This window comes from Gallinula chloropus (assembly GCF_964237585.1).
Source record: "Gallinula chloropus genome assembly, chromosome: 4".
Classification (NCBI taxonomy): Eukaryota; Metazoa; Chordata; class Aves; order Gruiformes; family Rallidae; genus Gallinula; species Gallinula chloropus.
Window position 1 is genome coordinate 2,225,886 of NC_140088.1, and position 13,112 is coordinate 2,238,997.

Genomic DNA, 13,112 nt, shown 5'->3' on the forward strand with positions numbered 1-13,112 from the left:
CAGAGCTGTTTGGGAAGTCACGCGGTGGAGGCATCTATGGAGCTCTTTGATTTGGAACGTTTCTGAGGCTGTAAGAGTGTAGGGTTGTGACAGTATTTGCTGTTACACTTGCTGATTTGCTGCACAAAGGCAACCCTTCTCTAGGAAATGCCCTCCTGAAGGAGGAATATTTTTTTCTTGCACAGTTTGCTTTGGAGTGATGAAAGGAATATTTCAACAGCAAAGTTACACATCAGAGACGTTCCGCGAGAAGAAACTGTCTACGAAGATACCCAGCACCTGCTTTAGACAGCTTCTTGTAATCACTTGGCTTGTTTATTAGTCTTCAGAAACATATTTCTGGTTGCATTTTTTCCTTTAGAACTAAGAAGAAATTGGGGAGAATAGTCTTGAGCTGCATAATTTGTGCTCCTAATGTACTCTTCCGTGTGTTTTATTTTAGCTGAGGAGCAGTCTAATAAGAGAAGGCAGATGCAAGAAGCTGAAGATGTTTATCAGACTGGAATGAAAATCCTAAATGAAAGCAGTAAAAAGGCTCAGAAGAAAGAGTAAGTCTACCTCTTGCACTCCTACAAGAGAAAGATGACATGGCTAGACACTCTGGCTTAATTGAAAAATAGCTTAAATATGTTGCTCTGGGTCTTTGCACTTTATTTGACTTAACATCAAACTATACAGACCTCAAAACTAAATAGAAACCTCAGGGTACTTAGAAAAACAAATTTGTGCCTGCTTTCCTCTGAATCCACTGAAAATTGTATGAGATTAATTTCTGAAGATTGAATGTTGTCAGAACATTGACTTAATGCAAGATACTGCTGCAGCTCTCTAGCCACAATTTATATGTGTCAACTGCCAAGAAAAAGATGAGAACATGATACAAGTTATTTATCACTTTCCAAATATTTCTTACAGTCTGGTTCTCATTCTACTTTGAAGATTTAATTTGGAAAAACCAGTGTTTCTTGTCCTGCTCTGGTTTTGTTTCTGCTTTCTGATGTTTTCTGTCACCATAGAATAATATTAAACTTAATCTCGACAAGTTGTTGAAGCTCTGATAGTTAATATGGTATGAGAGAAAAGGGTTACATTTGTAGACAACCCCCCCTCAAAAAAAAAAAAAGAATTATAGGACTGATCTGTTTACTCTCTACTCTGTATATATCCAATTACTGATGAAATAGTTGTCAGCTTACCACTAGGATTAAGAATAGCTATATCAATATAGAGCTCCCTGGTACTTCGGTTGACAAGCTCATTGGTAAGTGGTGACTTCAGGCTGCTGATTATGGCTTGACCACTATTACTATGTTAAACCAGTCTGTTGAAATAAAGAAGTGTATTTCTACATTGGGACAGGGGAGCTGAAGCATGGCTAGAAGTTGTCACCCCTTGGCAAATACAAAGGAGACCGTGTCTGTTAAACTCTGGCTACTATTCTTTTGTATAAAATAATAGTGTAGGAAATGTAAAACTAGATCTACTAGGTCTTAGTTCTCTTTAATACCTTACACTTTCTTAGAAGATGAAATTGTGAGGCCTCAGCCTGTCCTAAAGAAAGAACACAAGTATGAGAATAGAAAGGAGGAGAGGTGAAGAAGAATCTTGCAATGCTGTCAAAGGTCCATGAGAAATCAAGCTGCAGCTTGCTTGACAGTACTGTGTGACAATGTTTAAGGTTCCAGTTTTTTAAATCCCTGTGAAACCAGCTGCTGTGAAATTACTTTGGAGGACTACTGTGAGATCCAAGGCTGATGTAGAAAAGGGAGTTCATAGAACAGTTCTTCATAGTTAGCATGTGTGCAGTTGTCTTGGACCCAACATGTAGTGTTGTCATTGGGATTATTTTTGCACTCAAATCAGTGAGGTGCCGTGGTCTTTCAGACTTCATTTTACTGTCATGAAGCTGTCAGAATAGGGGTCCCACAAGATACCTTGTGCATGATTTAAAATTGTTGCTACAGACATGGTCATTTGACCTTAAACTTTTTGTGTAACTTACTGTGTGGAACTGCATACTGCTTTGCATATCGACTGGAGTGAAGATTAAAATCCAGTGTGGCTGTTAGCTAAATCAGATGAGTTGTTGCAGAGATTGATTCAGTGCTGAAACAAATTACTAGTACAAAATAAAGGCTAAACCAACAGAACAAAGCACCTCCCTAGAATCTTCATGTTTATGAATGGAATCTGCTCCTCTAACTCAAGGTGACTAAAATTATTTTCTTTTAAGAGCATATCAATATCTTCTGAAAGCAGCTGACATGAATCATACCAAGGCAATGGAAAAAGTGTCTTATGCTTTGTTGTTTGGGGATTATCTGAAGCAGAACATCCAGTCATCAAAAGAACTGTTTGAAAAACTAACAGAAGAAGGTTCTCCTAAAGGACAAATGGTATGTATATCTTTAGATACTATAGAAGTTTTTATAGGCTTGTAAATTGTTTTATCAATTTTTACTTATTCTCAGGTGCTTTTATAGACTGTTCTTGCATCCAGAATAGAATGTGAACAGTAGGTGGTATCTGTTGCTTGGTTAAAAAAGGACAAGCAGACAGTGCTCCTTATTTAAATTGTTTGAACACTCGACATAAAACATTTGGTTCAGGCTCTGATTCAGGAAGTGTATTTTATTAGTGCTTGCCTAAGCATCCTGAGTATTCATTGCCTTTTACCTTTTTAAATTTCACCAGTACCTGCCTTTGGTTCAGATACTGTTCCCCAAATGCTCCTGCTTTGCCTGGCTTCTGCATCCTGCTAGCATTATTGAGGGTGCAGTAACAAATGGCACCTGCCACCCTCAAGGTAAACACATGGAAACAGGTCTTCTCTTTGAGTTTAAAAAAAAAAAACCCATTAAATGTAGCAATGTAGCATGATGGTGGTGTTTTGATTTAATTTTTTCCCTGCTGTATGACTGCCTAGAATAGATGTATAAGTCAAACAGGTACAGGTGACTCCAGCCAACAAATCTCTGAAACTTGAGTTTTCATGTGGTTTGTGTGATATATTGTATCTTTTCATCAGCAGTTTTATCTTTAAGATAGGTAGATATGCACACACAAGTTTATTATCTAGAAAGTTATAAACTCCTAGGAATCTTGAAAGCTCTTCAGTGGAATGGGTCTCACTGTGTCCATGTGCCTTCGGGCGTTACTGAATCGTTCATGTGTAATGCCATAAGAATGTCAGTATCTGCATATACAGATTTAGTTCTCTGTTTTCTTTCTATTGAAACTTTATATCTCAGTGAAAACCTTGACTTTTATTGGTCCAAAATTCAATACTGTCTGTGTGGGTTAATTTTTTTTTGGGGTTGTTTTCAGAATTGTCTAGAATAGTCTTAGAACACTAAAATATAGACATATGTGTGTGTGTGTGTATATATATCTTCTCTGCTACTAGTTTCTCCTCTGTGCCATGCAGCTGTAACAGGTGTTGTGGATAGAGCAGTAATTATGTAAATTTTAAGAATAAAAATAACTTTGTAAAGAACTTCAGCCCAACTGCTCTGTGCATTCTAACTGCTTGTATTTATAGTTATAAATGCAACTAACCCATGTCAGAACAGATGCAAAAAAAAAAGACTGTAGTTCATGTATGCTTGCACTGGTGCTTGAGTCAAATAAGATGTATGAATAGCATGGCAGATATTGCTGATCTTCTTTTGAGGGTCTTTAAACTCGTGTGCTTTTACAGATCAGGACCTTTGGGTCTGCATATGGCATTCGGGGAAGTAATAGTGTCATTGTTGTGGTTGATCCATTAGACTGAATGCTGGTAAAATGTATTTATGTCAGTGTCCTAGGCAACTGAATAATTTAGAAACTTCATATTTCATAAGGGGCACAGAAAGGCTTAGATACAGGAGGTACCAAAGTGAAGTGGAGCTTGGCATTCTTTGCAGCTTTGAGTTTTTGTTTGACTTCTCTATACTATTGTATTCCAGGAAAACCAGTCCTGGATTTTTCAAAGGATATGCTGACAAACTTTGTTTTATTTCTAGGCTCTTGGATTTCTATATGCATCTGGTCTAGGAGTCAATTCTAGTCAAGCCAAGGTAACTTAGAAATATTCAGTGGGTGCTTCTGTTTTCTCTTGGAGGCGGACGTTAAATAACCGATGGTTTTGTTTTAAGGCCCTAGTGTATTACACTTTTGGAGCTCTAGGAGGAAATCTGATCGCCCATATGATCTTGGTAAGTAAGACAGTTAATTTTACACATGCAAAAGCTTTTCTGTACTCTTAAATTTTTAATGTAAGCTTTGTGTTCATGTGAATATGCTGTCCAAATGTTAGATCATCAGGCAATAGTATCTTCCCTGTTGCTCCTGTAGTATATTGGCTGTGGGATTGGTGGGGTGCTTTTTCATGCAGACAGAATGGACTCTTTTTACCTATTGTCTCATCAAATCTTGATCAAGTAATGTGAAAAAAAACTTTCTGACCTGGCAAGTGGTATGTTGTTGCATACTTGATGTTTTCTCTCCTAGGGTTACCGGTACTGGGCTGGGATAGGAGTCCTTCAGAGTTGTGAATCTGCTCTCACTCACTACCGACTTGTAGCCAATCATGGTAAAAAACCTTTTTAGTAGGTTAACAGTCTTGACTTTATTTATTTCTTTATCATTCACCTAGGAGATACTGCAAGCACTGTAAGCTACCTGTTTGGCTCTGAATCACGATAGGCCATTTTTATCTCCATCTACTGACGGAGATACTACTAATTCTTTGATATAACTTATTCTTAGAGAAAGCCAAAGTAATCCCCATGAGTAACAGTTTGAAGCTCTGTAGAAATGTTTTGATTTTTTTTTAACTAAGTTGCACTACCATATTTGTATTTAACAAAATTGTCTGAAAGTCTATCTTTTTTCCAGTTGCTAGTGACATTTCTTTGACTGGTGGCACAGTGGTTCAGCGAATTCGCTTAGCAGATGAAGTAGAAAATCCAGGAATGGCAAGTGGGATGCTAGAAGAAGACTTGATTCAGTATTACCAGTTTTTAGCAGAGAAAGGAGATGTACAAGCACAGGTAAGGTTCAGTTCATGTGATAGCATGCAGAGGTTTTCAAAAATTACAGGAAAAGCTTTGAAATACAAAAAGGCAGTGGAGCTTTTGTTTTCTCTTCCTCCTGAATCGACCTGGTTGGTATTTCCTGATTCATTTTTGTAAGAGGCTTATATTTTAGTGTGTTTAAAGTAGAACTTGGACAAAAAACGCAGACTGTTCTGGAAAATAAATACAACTTTGTTCAGTATCTTGGGAAAGAGTCTCTTACTAGAAACCTGCTTAGACTAGTTCAAGGATAGCTTTAGATGTTGTGGAGGAAGGTTTAATCAGAAGAACTGGCCCTGACAGGCAACCTCAATTTCTTGCTGCTTCTGTTCTACATGGCTTCTTCATGGTGCAGGCTGGACCTCTCCTACACTTAATGCAGGAGGGAAGGACACTAATATAGGCAAACTGTCACAATTCAGCTTGGTCACATGTGACTTAAGAATTAGGTGGGCAGAATTCAAGTGAACAGCTATAATCTTCTATATGTGACAGCCAGGTTACTTTCACCTAGGATAGCTTATGTGGAAAAAATAGGACTGTCCTGTAGTTATTGAAGCAAATCTGTGCCTTTGTACTTTGTGGCATCTTTTAACTCTGATATGGCCTGTCTTTGTGTATATGATTAGCTCACTGGTATCTGTGTTACTAGAAAAAGACATTCTCTAGGGAAAAAAATACTTACTTGCAATGTAAAATTTGTTTTCAGGTTGGCCTTGGACAGTTGCACTTGCATGGAGGAAGAGGAGTAGAGCAAAATCATCAGGTACCCTTTCTGCGCGTCTCTGATGCAGGTTATACTTGATGGAGGGGGAGAAAGTATAGCTGAGGCTAAAGTACCACCATGAGGTATTTAATGGCTTCAGTAGTCTTGTTCAATAGAATTTAATGTTTTTGCAAATAGTATGTGGAGCTGACTTTCTTATGCTGTTAGTTTGAGACTAAGAACCTTAGAAATTAGGAAGTCAAAAATAAAGACCAGGTTTTGATTGAGTAGGGCTTGAAACTGGCTGAGCTTTTCATGGGGCACTTCGTGTGCCTTAGTGATGATAGTCTGCTTTATGTGGCTTGTGAGAATATTTTGCATCTATAGACAAAACAGCACATCTTCCAATAGTAAGCATATTAAGGGTGCACAGAAAACAGAACTTCTGATGTAAGCCAACCTAGCTTCTGCTTATGGAAGTGAAAGTAGCTGACCTCTTAAACTATGTATTGGAAAAAAATGGAGAGCTGGGGATTATTTCAGTCAGCTACGAACCAGAAATTATTTCATGATCATCACATTTAAAATACCTTAAAATGACTGCTCTACAAGGGTTCAAAGCTTATATCCAGTGGTCAGAATGAGTATAAGCAAACTCTGTGTAAAACTGGAATAGGAACTGGCAGATGTCTCCTCTTCTAAACAGGGTTTGGAGGTACAATAAAGGAAGTAAGATTTACCTTTGTAGCTTGTTCATAGTAGCAGTTGTGTCTTCTTCCTCTGCTTTTTGGAATATGCTGAGAGGGATTGCCTCTCAATATTCTGATTATAAATGGAGAACCCCGTTACATATATTGAGTTAGGTGGAATTGATAATTTATGCCCAGAAGAACCTGTTAACTTTGCAAACAATCTACACGCCTGTGCTCCGTTTGGCAGGAAAGGTACTGAAATCGTAGTCACAGTGGATAAAATACTTGTTTTCTTCCCTACAGCGAGCATTTGAGTACTTCAATCAAGCAGCTAATGCTGGTAACTCACATGCTATGGCTTTTCTAGGAAAGGTAAGATATGTATGCTCTCAAAAATATGCAAATTGACTGCCTTTCAATGAAGAGTAACAAATACTTCCTGCTTTCTAGTATCAGGCTGTCTGAAACTTTAATGCTAGAATGTAAATAATTCTGGTTTGCTACTGTTTTGAGATGTCCTGCAGGATTCTAACATCTTATTAGATATTAGTCTATTATGTCTAGTTTAAATTTTCTAATTGCTCCTAGGAACTTCTGGCTTAATTAGTTTAAATAGTTGAATACCTAAATGTCCTTCTGCTGTGACAGAGTTCAAAACCCCGAGTAGGCTGTTACTCTCTTCCTCACTGTGCTGGAGAAAAGCTTGGGTTTTTATAGTTTTGCCTAGTGGGAAATACTTTGTTCAGAAATAAAAAGGGTAAAGGCATCTATATCAGTTTTCTCAAATTTATGTTCTTTTTTAAAACTAAAAATAAGTTTGACAAGGCGCTATTGGTAGTGATAATGTGTTACTACTTAAAAAGGTATTTAGGTCACTTGCCTAGGATCTGGGTTGCAGGCTACCTTCACCCTGAGAGGAGCTAAATCCTTATTACTCCATTTGAATACCCTGTAAGGTTAGGCTGCAATAAGCAGCAGCTCTAGCTTATCTTTTTCAGGCTGCAGTAGAGGATGCAAAACTCAAGTCATTAGAGCATGAAAAAAATAGTATAATGTGCTGACATGAGAAACTGCAGGTTCCTGCCTTCTCTACTGCTTGAGTGTTTTGTATCTAATAGATGCTGAAGTGAATAGAATTCAGTAACCAGTTTTTGCTTTGTTTTCAAGAAGTATTTTAACTGCCAGTATAGTCTGGCTTTCACTGGTCTTAGAAGATTTTCTCCTGCGTATTCTTCACTGCACACTGGTAGAATTCAAAACAGAAGGGTATTTTCCTGAAAGCTTTTTAATTTTATGGCAGTTCATTCTCCATTAGACAATCAAGCCATCTGAATTTTACAGCACAGAGATGTGTCTTCTACTTCCAGGCAAGTTCTTTAATGATTCAGTAATGCAATAGTTGGAATAGTCTAATGGTGCAATAGACTCCCTCTCGTATGCAAAGTGAAGATGCTTCATGATCTCCATGCTAAACTCACTTCTTCAGCTGTTCTTCAATAATGCTTTTCTCCTTCAGATGTACTCAGAAGGAAGTGATGTTGTACCTCAGAGCAATGAAACAGCTCTTCACTATTTCAAGAAAGCCGCTGATATGGTATGCTTATCTGTGAGCTGGAAATACAGCATATGCACTAGAAAGTCGGTTAGAAATACTGCAAGTGCTTCTTTTTGTGCACTACCACACATCTACTCTGAGTTTCTATTCCGGATTATCCCATAATTAAACCCTGCCTATCTGTGCCAGGAGCTGCCTCCTGTTCTGGTCATGGCACTTCACAAAGCTGTGTTCAGCACAAGGAGTCTAACTCTCATGAATGCTGGCATTGGTATAAAATACTCTCCACCTAAATAGCTTGCAATTCTGTTCAAATTCTTTAAAATTAACCCTTAACTCATCTTGTCACAGAAATTTACAGTGATACTGTGCTATTGTGGGTTTGTTTTGCAGTCAGTGAATATATAATGGTTTTCCCTCATCTCATTGGAGTGTTTGTTTTTCGTCTGTTAATACCTTGTGTCTGTCTCTGACCTGTCCATCACAGTAGTGTTTGTACAGGTACAGCATGAGCAGCCCACAGGAGAGGCACCAATCTGCCTCTTAAATTCAGATGGATTCTCAGAGTGTTTCTGGAGCTCCTGCAGCATCCAGACCATCACAGACATGGAAGACCTAATGATAAATAAGCTGTTAATGCCCCACCTTTCTGTGGGTGTAGGTTCTACATCTCATACAGTATTTTGAAAGTCCACAGTAGGCTTCCATAGCTCGTGTTGAAAGGTTTTCTCTTTCTTATTAATCACTTGTGTAGTTAATGAATAAAAGTCACTGAAGATGCTATTTTTTCCACTAAATAGCTATTGCTAGGAGCAAAGTTACAAAGAGAATCTATCTGAAGCATTATTTGTTTTAGTGATATTAAAGACATACCAATTTTGGAAGACACAGCTGTAGTTTTTGCCTTTCTTTGCAGAAGTATGTTCCTATTTTTTCAGGGTAACCCAGTTGGACAGAGTGGATTAGGAATGGCTTACCTCTACGGAAGAGGTGTTCCAGTGGTAAGCTTTTCACAGTTGTCTGAATTTCTTGTTGTCAACAAGCTTTTTCTCTGGGTGGAAGTACTGTAGAAGACTTAATTGTAAAGATATCTGTTACAGTGAAAATTGCATAAGCAGATCTGTACTATAAAACAAAAAATGGTGACAGTTAGCTATGAAACATGCTGAGTTCCCTCTAACAAGTTTTCAAAAGTTACTGAAGCTGTCAGAAACATTAATTTTTAGCAGGAGTTCTTTGAGCTTGGCTCTAATGTTTTTGTGAAATAAAATCCTAATTGTCCCCTTTTTCTGTATCTTATGACAGTGGAGGAATGCTTTGAAATTTTTAATTAGTTCATTTGCCTTGTTGCTTTTCCTGCAAGAAGCTTTCTTGTCAAGTGTTTTTATATTTACCTGTGTGCAATCAGGTATTCAAAAATTGAATTAGTCCAGAGGTGAGGATGTAAGTGAGCTGTTCTAGAAACAGAGCATGGAATCCGTTCTGTTACACATAACAGTGCTACATGGGATGACAGCTTTGAGATAGCTGCAGGTTTAAGACATGTTAATATCATCACAGACTATTTCTTTTTCTTTCCTAATTTTGACCAGGTGAATGTTTTCACAGTAGAGCATCTCACTAACTGTTCTATAATGTAGATGTCTATGCACTTATGCATGTGCACATGTATAATTTCTCTTTTAAATTATGCTGTATTGCAAGGCTCTAATGACTGGATCAAATATTCCTGCAGAACTATGAGCTAGCACTGAAGTATTTCCAGAAGGCTGCAGAACAGGGATGGGTTGATGGACAACTTCAACTTGGTTCCATGTATTACAGTAAGTGGCATCAGAAAGATTATTTGCTGGGTCTAAGCATCATCCCTTTCAGTAACTCTTCACTAGGTGGCATTAGAAGTGTAGATATATGCATGCAGAGTGATCTTACTGCATTGAATTTATATTTTATTCTGGTTTTGGTAACACTCCCACAATGTTTTTCTTTAGTAATTTTAAAGACTAAGTATTTCATACAACTCTTCAAGATGAGAGAATAGCAATGACTTTTTCTTTTAGATGGCATTGGAGTCAAGAGAGACTATAAACAAGCTTTGAAATACTTTAACTTGGCCTCCCAGGGTGGTCACATCCTGGCTTTTTATAATCTGGCTCAGATGCATGCTACTGGCACTGGAGTGATGCGATCCTGTCATACTGCTGTTGAGGTAAGGTCATCCATTTATAAAGGTCAAATAAATCAACTTGCAAAAGGTTGGATATAACCACACTGTCTTATATAGGGAATTTGTCTTAGCTGAAATCCACTGGTGGCTGCAGGGCCAGTGCTATCAATAGGAAAGGTGATATATTATCAAACCCCTTTGTATCTCATGAGAAAAGTCTGTAATTTCTATCTTGATATGGCAAGTTTGTATTTGCTTTGTTAGCTTTAAGCAAAACCGAAATGCTATAAACCAAACCAAACTTTGGTATTTTATAAGTACTGAAATCTTCATTTAGATGTGGGTTTAAGTGTAACAAAAAACTTGATACTAAGAATGATTCTAAGGAAGCATCTGAATCTTGGCATGCATTTGCTTAGTAACCTGTGTCTTAAAATGAACCTGTCAAGTTTTGCCTGTGACTTGTAAATATTTTGATCAGGCATTTGGATGTTTAAAGTTTACCTCTTGCAACACTGAAGTTTCTGATGTTCCTGACAACCAGGTGTGTCCCTTTTCTCTGCAGTTGTTCAAGAACGTGTGTGAACGGGGGCGGTGGTCGGAAAGGCTGATGACTGCCTACAACAGCTATAAAGATGGTGATTCCAATTCAGCTGTGGTTCAGTATCTCCTCCTGGCAGAGCAAGGCTACGAGGTTGCACAAAGCAATGCTGCTTTCATACTTGATCAGAGTAAGGATATGAATCTGTACTCACAGTTTCTTTTGAAGTTGGTCTGCAGTACCCAGTTTAGTAGAACACTGGAGTAGTTGAAGATAGAGGTACATAGCTCATGTTGAGTTAGAATTTCAGAGACTCTCGTCCTCTTTACTGCTCAATCATAGCTTTCTGGCCTAAAAGTTAGAATACACTTGAATTCTGATTTCAGGATCTCAATTTCAGAAATCTGTATGTCTAATTACCAGTTTTCAGGCTTATTGTAATACAGAAACCAGCTACTGGTGGTTGATAGGCTAGTCTAATATCTTAATTTCCAGTTAATGTTTTTTCAAAAGTTACCCTGGTGGCTCATCTTTAGATAAGCAACAGCAATCACAGTCTTGGCTGGGAGTTCATTCTTGCAAACGAATAGCATCTTTCCCTGGCTTAAAATTCTGATTATCATTACTTGGATATATCTGAATCTCAACTGTAGATTAATTTAAAATTATATAATACACTTTTATACAGAGAATTTTTATGTCAGCTGTATAGCTGAAACCATAGTTACACTAAAAATGAATAAAAAAAAAAGTTGCAAATCCATTGAACTTTGGAGTCTGAACTCCAAAACTTAAGCAAACCCTCAGTTTATGACAAGGGCAAGTGAAGTAACTTCTGTTCCAAAGAAGCTGTAGCACTGCTGTGTAAAATCTGCAGTCTCTGTCTGGTTAAGGAGTTTAAGCCTTCATTTTACTTGACTGGTCTTGTTTCTTAGATGATCAAACTAGAATAGTTTATAGTTTAGCCTTGTATTTGGGTCCACGTTTGTCAGAGCCTGAATTGTGAGCTCTTAAGACTTGCATCTTCTGGCATTCCTCAAGTATGCTTCAGAATCTCCTAGATCACAAATGGGAGAGAGATTTGGTAAGCAGGATTTCAGGGTAAAATAATACCATTTGTTCCTAGCTCTTATGTGGGCAGATATATGGAAAAGGGTGTTTTGTAAGTTTCAGATGGGTAGAACCTTGTTTCTGCAGTATCATGGATTACTTCAGGTTTTTCATTCATGTTGGCAGATTGAACATAAGCATGGGGGGTTTTGTGGGCTTGTGTGCATCTAAAATGCTCCTATTTAACTGAATTACTTTCTTCTCTAGAAGAAGCCAGCATTGTAGGAGAAAATGAAACCTATCCTCGAGCTTTGCTTCACTGGAATAGAGCAGCTTCTCAAGGTACAGCCATACCTCACAATTCCAGTTAGTTTGTCTTTAGTAGAGGCTTTAATGTTTGATTTCCTGGTTTTATAAAAGAGGGAAGGAGGGAAAGCTCACCTCTTCCTGTTGAACATTAGTTGAATTACACACAGGGTAGGTGCTGTCCTTTGTTCCACTGTTACTGCCTTATTGTGATAAGCTTGCGGATCTGAGCCATCCTGAGATTATGAAGACTTAAAGGACTAAAACACAAATGTACAGTGCATCTCCCCTGCCATTCCACATGGAATTGTAGAGCAGTATCAGGCAGAATTAGGAATGTTTACGCTGACTTTTCTATAAATAAACACACTTGGAAAAATAGTACCATTTTACAAGTACCCTTTAGGATTTTGGTACTTGTTATCACTTATAAGAAATCAAATTTCCTGTTCAAAGCAAGCAAACCTCAGTGGTGAAGAACAGTCTTGAAGTCTGTTCAACCCAAGCTTAAAGTTGGGTGCTTGTGATCCTGTCCTAAAATAAGCAGAACTGAACTTAAGAATTGAATATCTCTGTGTGAGGTCTGTAACTTTCATCTGGGTGTATCTACAGTAATGTCTGTTTGCCAGCTTTTTACTTAAAAGCAGCTGTATCATGCAGATAGAACCTAAGAGTTTTGTCTGAAAACCTTCAGACCTACCTGGCTTTTAGTACAAACTTAAAAATTGTGAGGGTGGAATGGTTAAGTGTTTCATTACCAAATAGTGAGGAGAGATTTTACTTTTCAAGTTTTCATTGTCTCTGTTTTAACAACAGAGTTGAATCCCTTAATGACCATATAATAAATGAAAAGTTTTTCTGAGTGTGGAGAAATGTGATACAATTTTTCAGCTGGTGCCACTAAATAGCAATAAAATGTTGGTAGGATTCCAGGGGAACAGACTTGACTTCAATTAGAAGCTGTTTGGGTTTGATACACCAAACTTATATGAGAGGGGGGGAAAGGGAAAACAGCTTTTTTACAAACTATGGAAA

At 37.8% G+C, this 13,112-nt stretch overlaps 1 protein-coding gene across 1 annotated transcript in view; it reads left to right on the forward strand.

The window, feature by feature from the left end:
* The window catches only part of SEL1L (SEL1L adaptor subunit of SYVN1 ubiquitin ligase), a gene marked incomplete at its 5' end in the record, with an annotated part of 28,398 nt that overhangs the window by 12,042 nt on the left and 3,244 nt on the right, over positions 1 to 13,112 (forward strand). The window contains 14 exons of the mRNA XM_084264179.1: positions 443 to 548; positions 2,234 to 2,396; positions 4,008 to 4,061; positions 4,140 to 4,199; positions 4,495 to 4,576; positions 4,882 to 5,036; positions 5,770 to 5,826; positions 6,762 to 6,830; positions 7,975 to 8,052; positions 8,952 to 9,014; positions 9,749 to 9,836; positions 10,074 to 10,222; positions 10,746 to 10,911; positions 12,039 to 12,113. Coding sequence (XP_084120305.1) covers positions 443 to 548; positions 2,234 to 2,396; positions 4,008 to 4,061; positions 4,140 to 4,199; positions 4,495 to 4,576; positions 4,882 to 5,036; positions 5,770 to 5,826; positions 6,762 to 6,830; positions 7,975 to 8,052; positions 8,952 to 9,014; positions 9,749 to 9,836; positions 10,074 to 10,222; positions 10,746 to 10,911; positions 12,039 to 12,113 — 1,365 coding nt within the window. The remainder of the gene's footprint in view (positions 1 to 442; positions 549 to 2,233; positions 2,397 to 4,007; positions 4,062 to 4,139; positions 4,200 to 4,494; positions 4,577 to 4,881; positions 5,037 to 5,769; positions 5,827 to 6,761; positions 6,831 to 7,974; positions 8,053 to 8,951; positions 9,015 to 9,748; positions 9,837 to 10,073; positions 10,223 to 10,745; positions 10,912 to 12,038; positions 12,114 to 13,112) is intronic.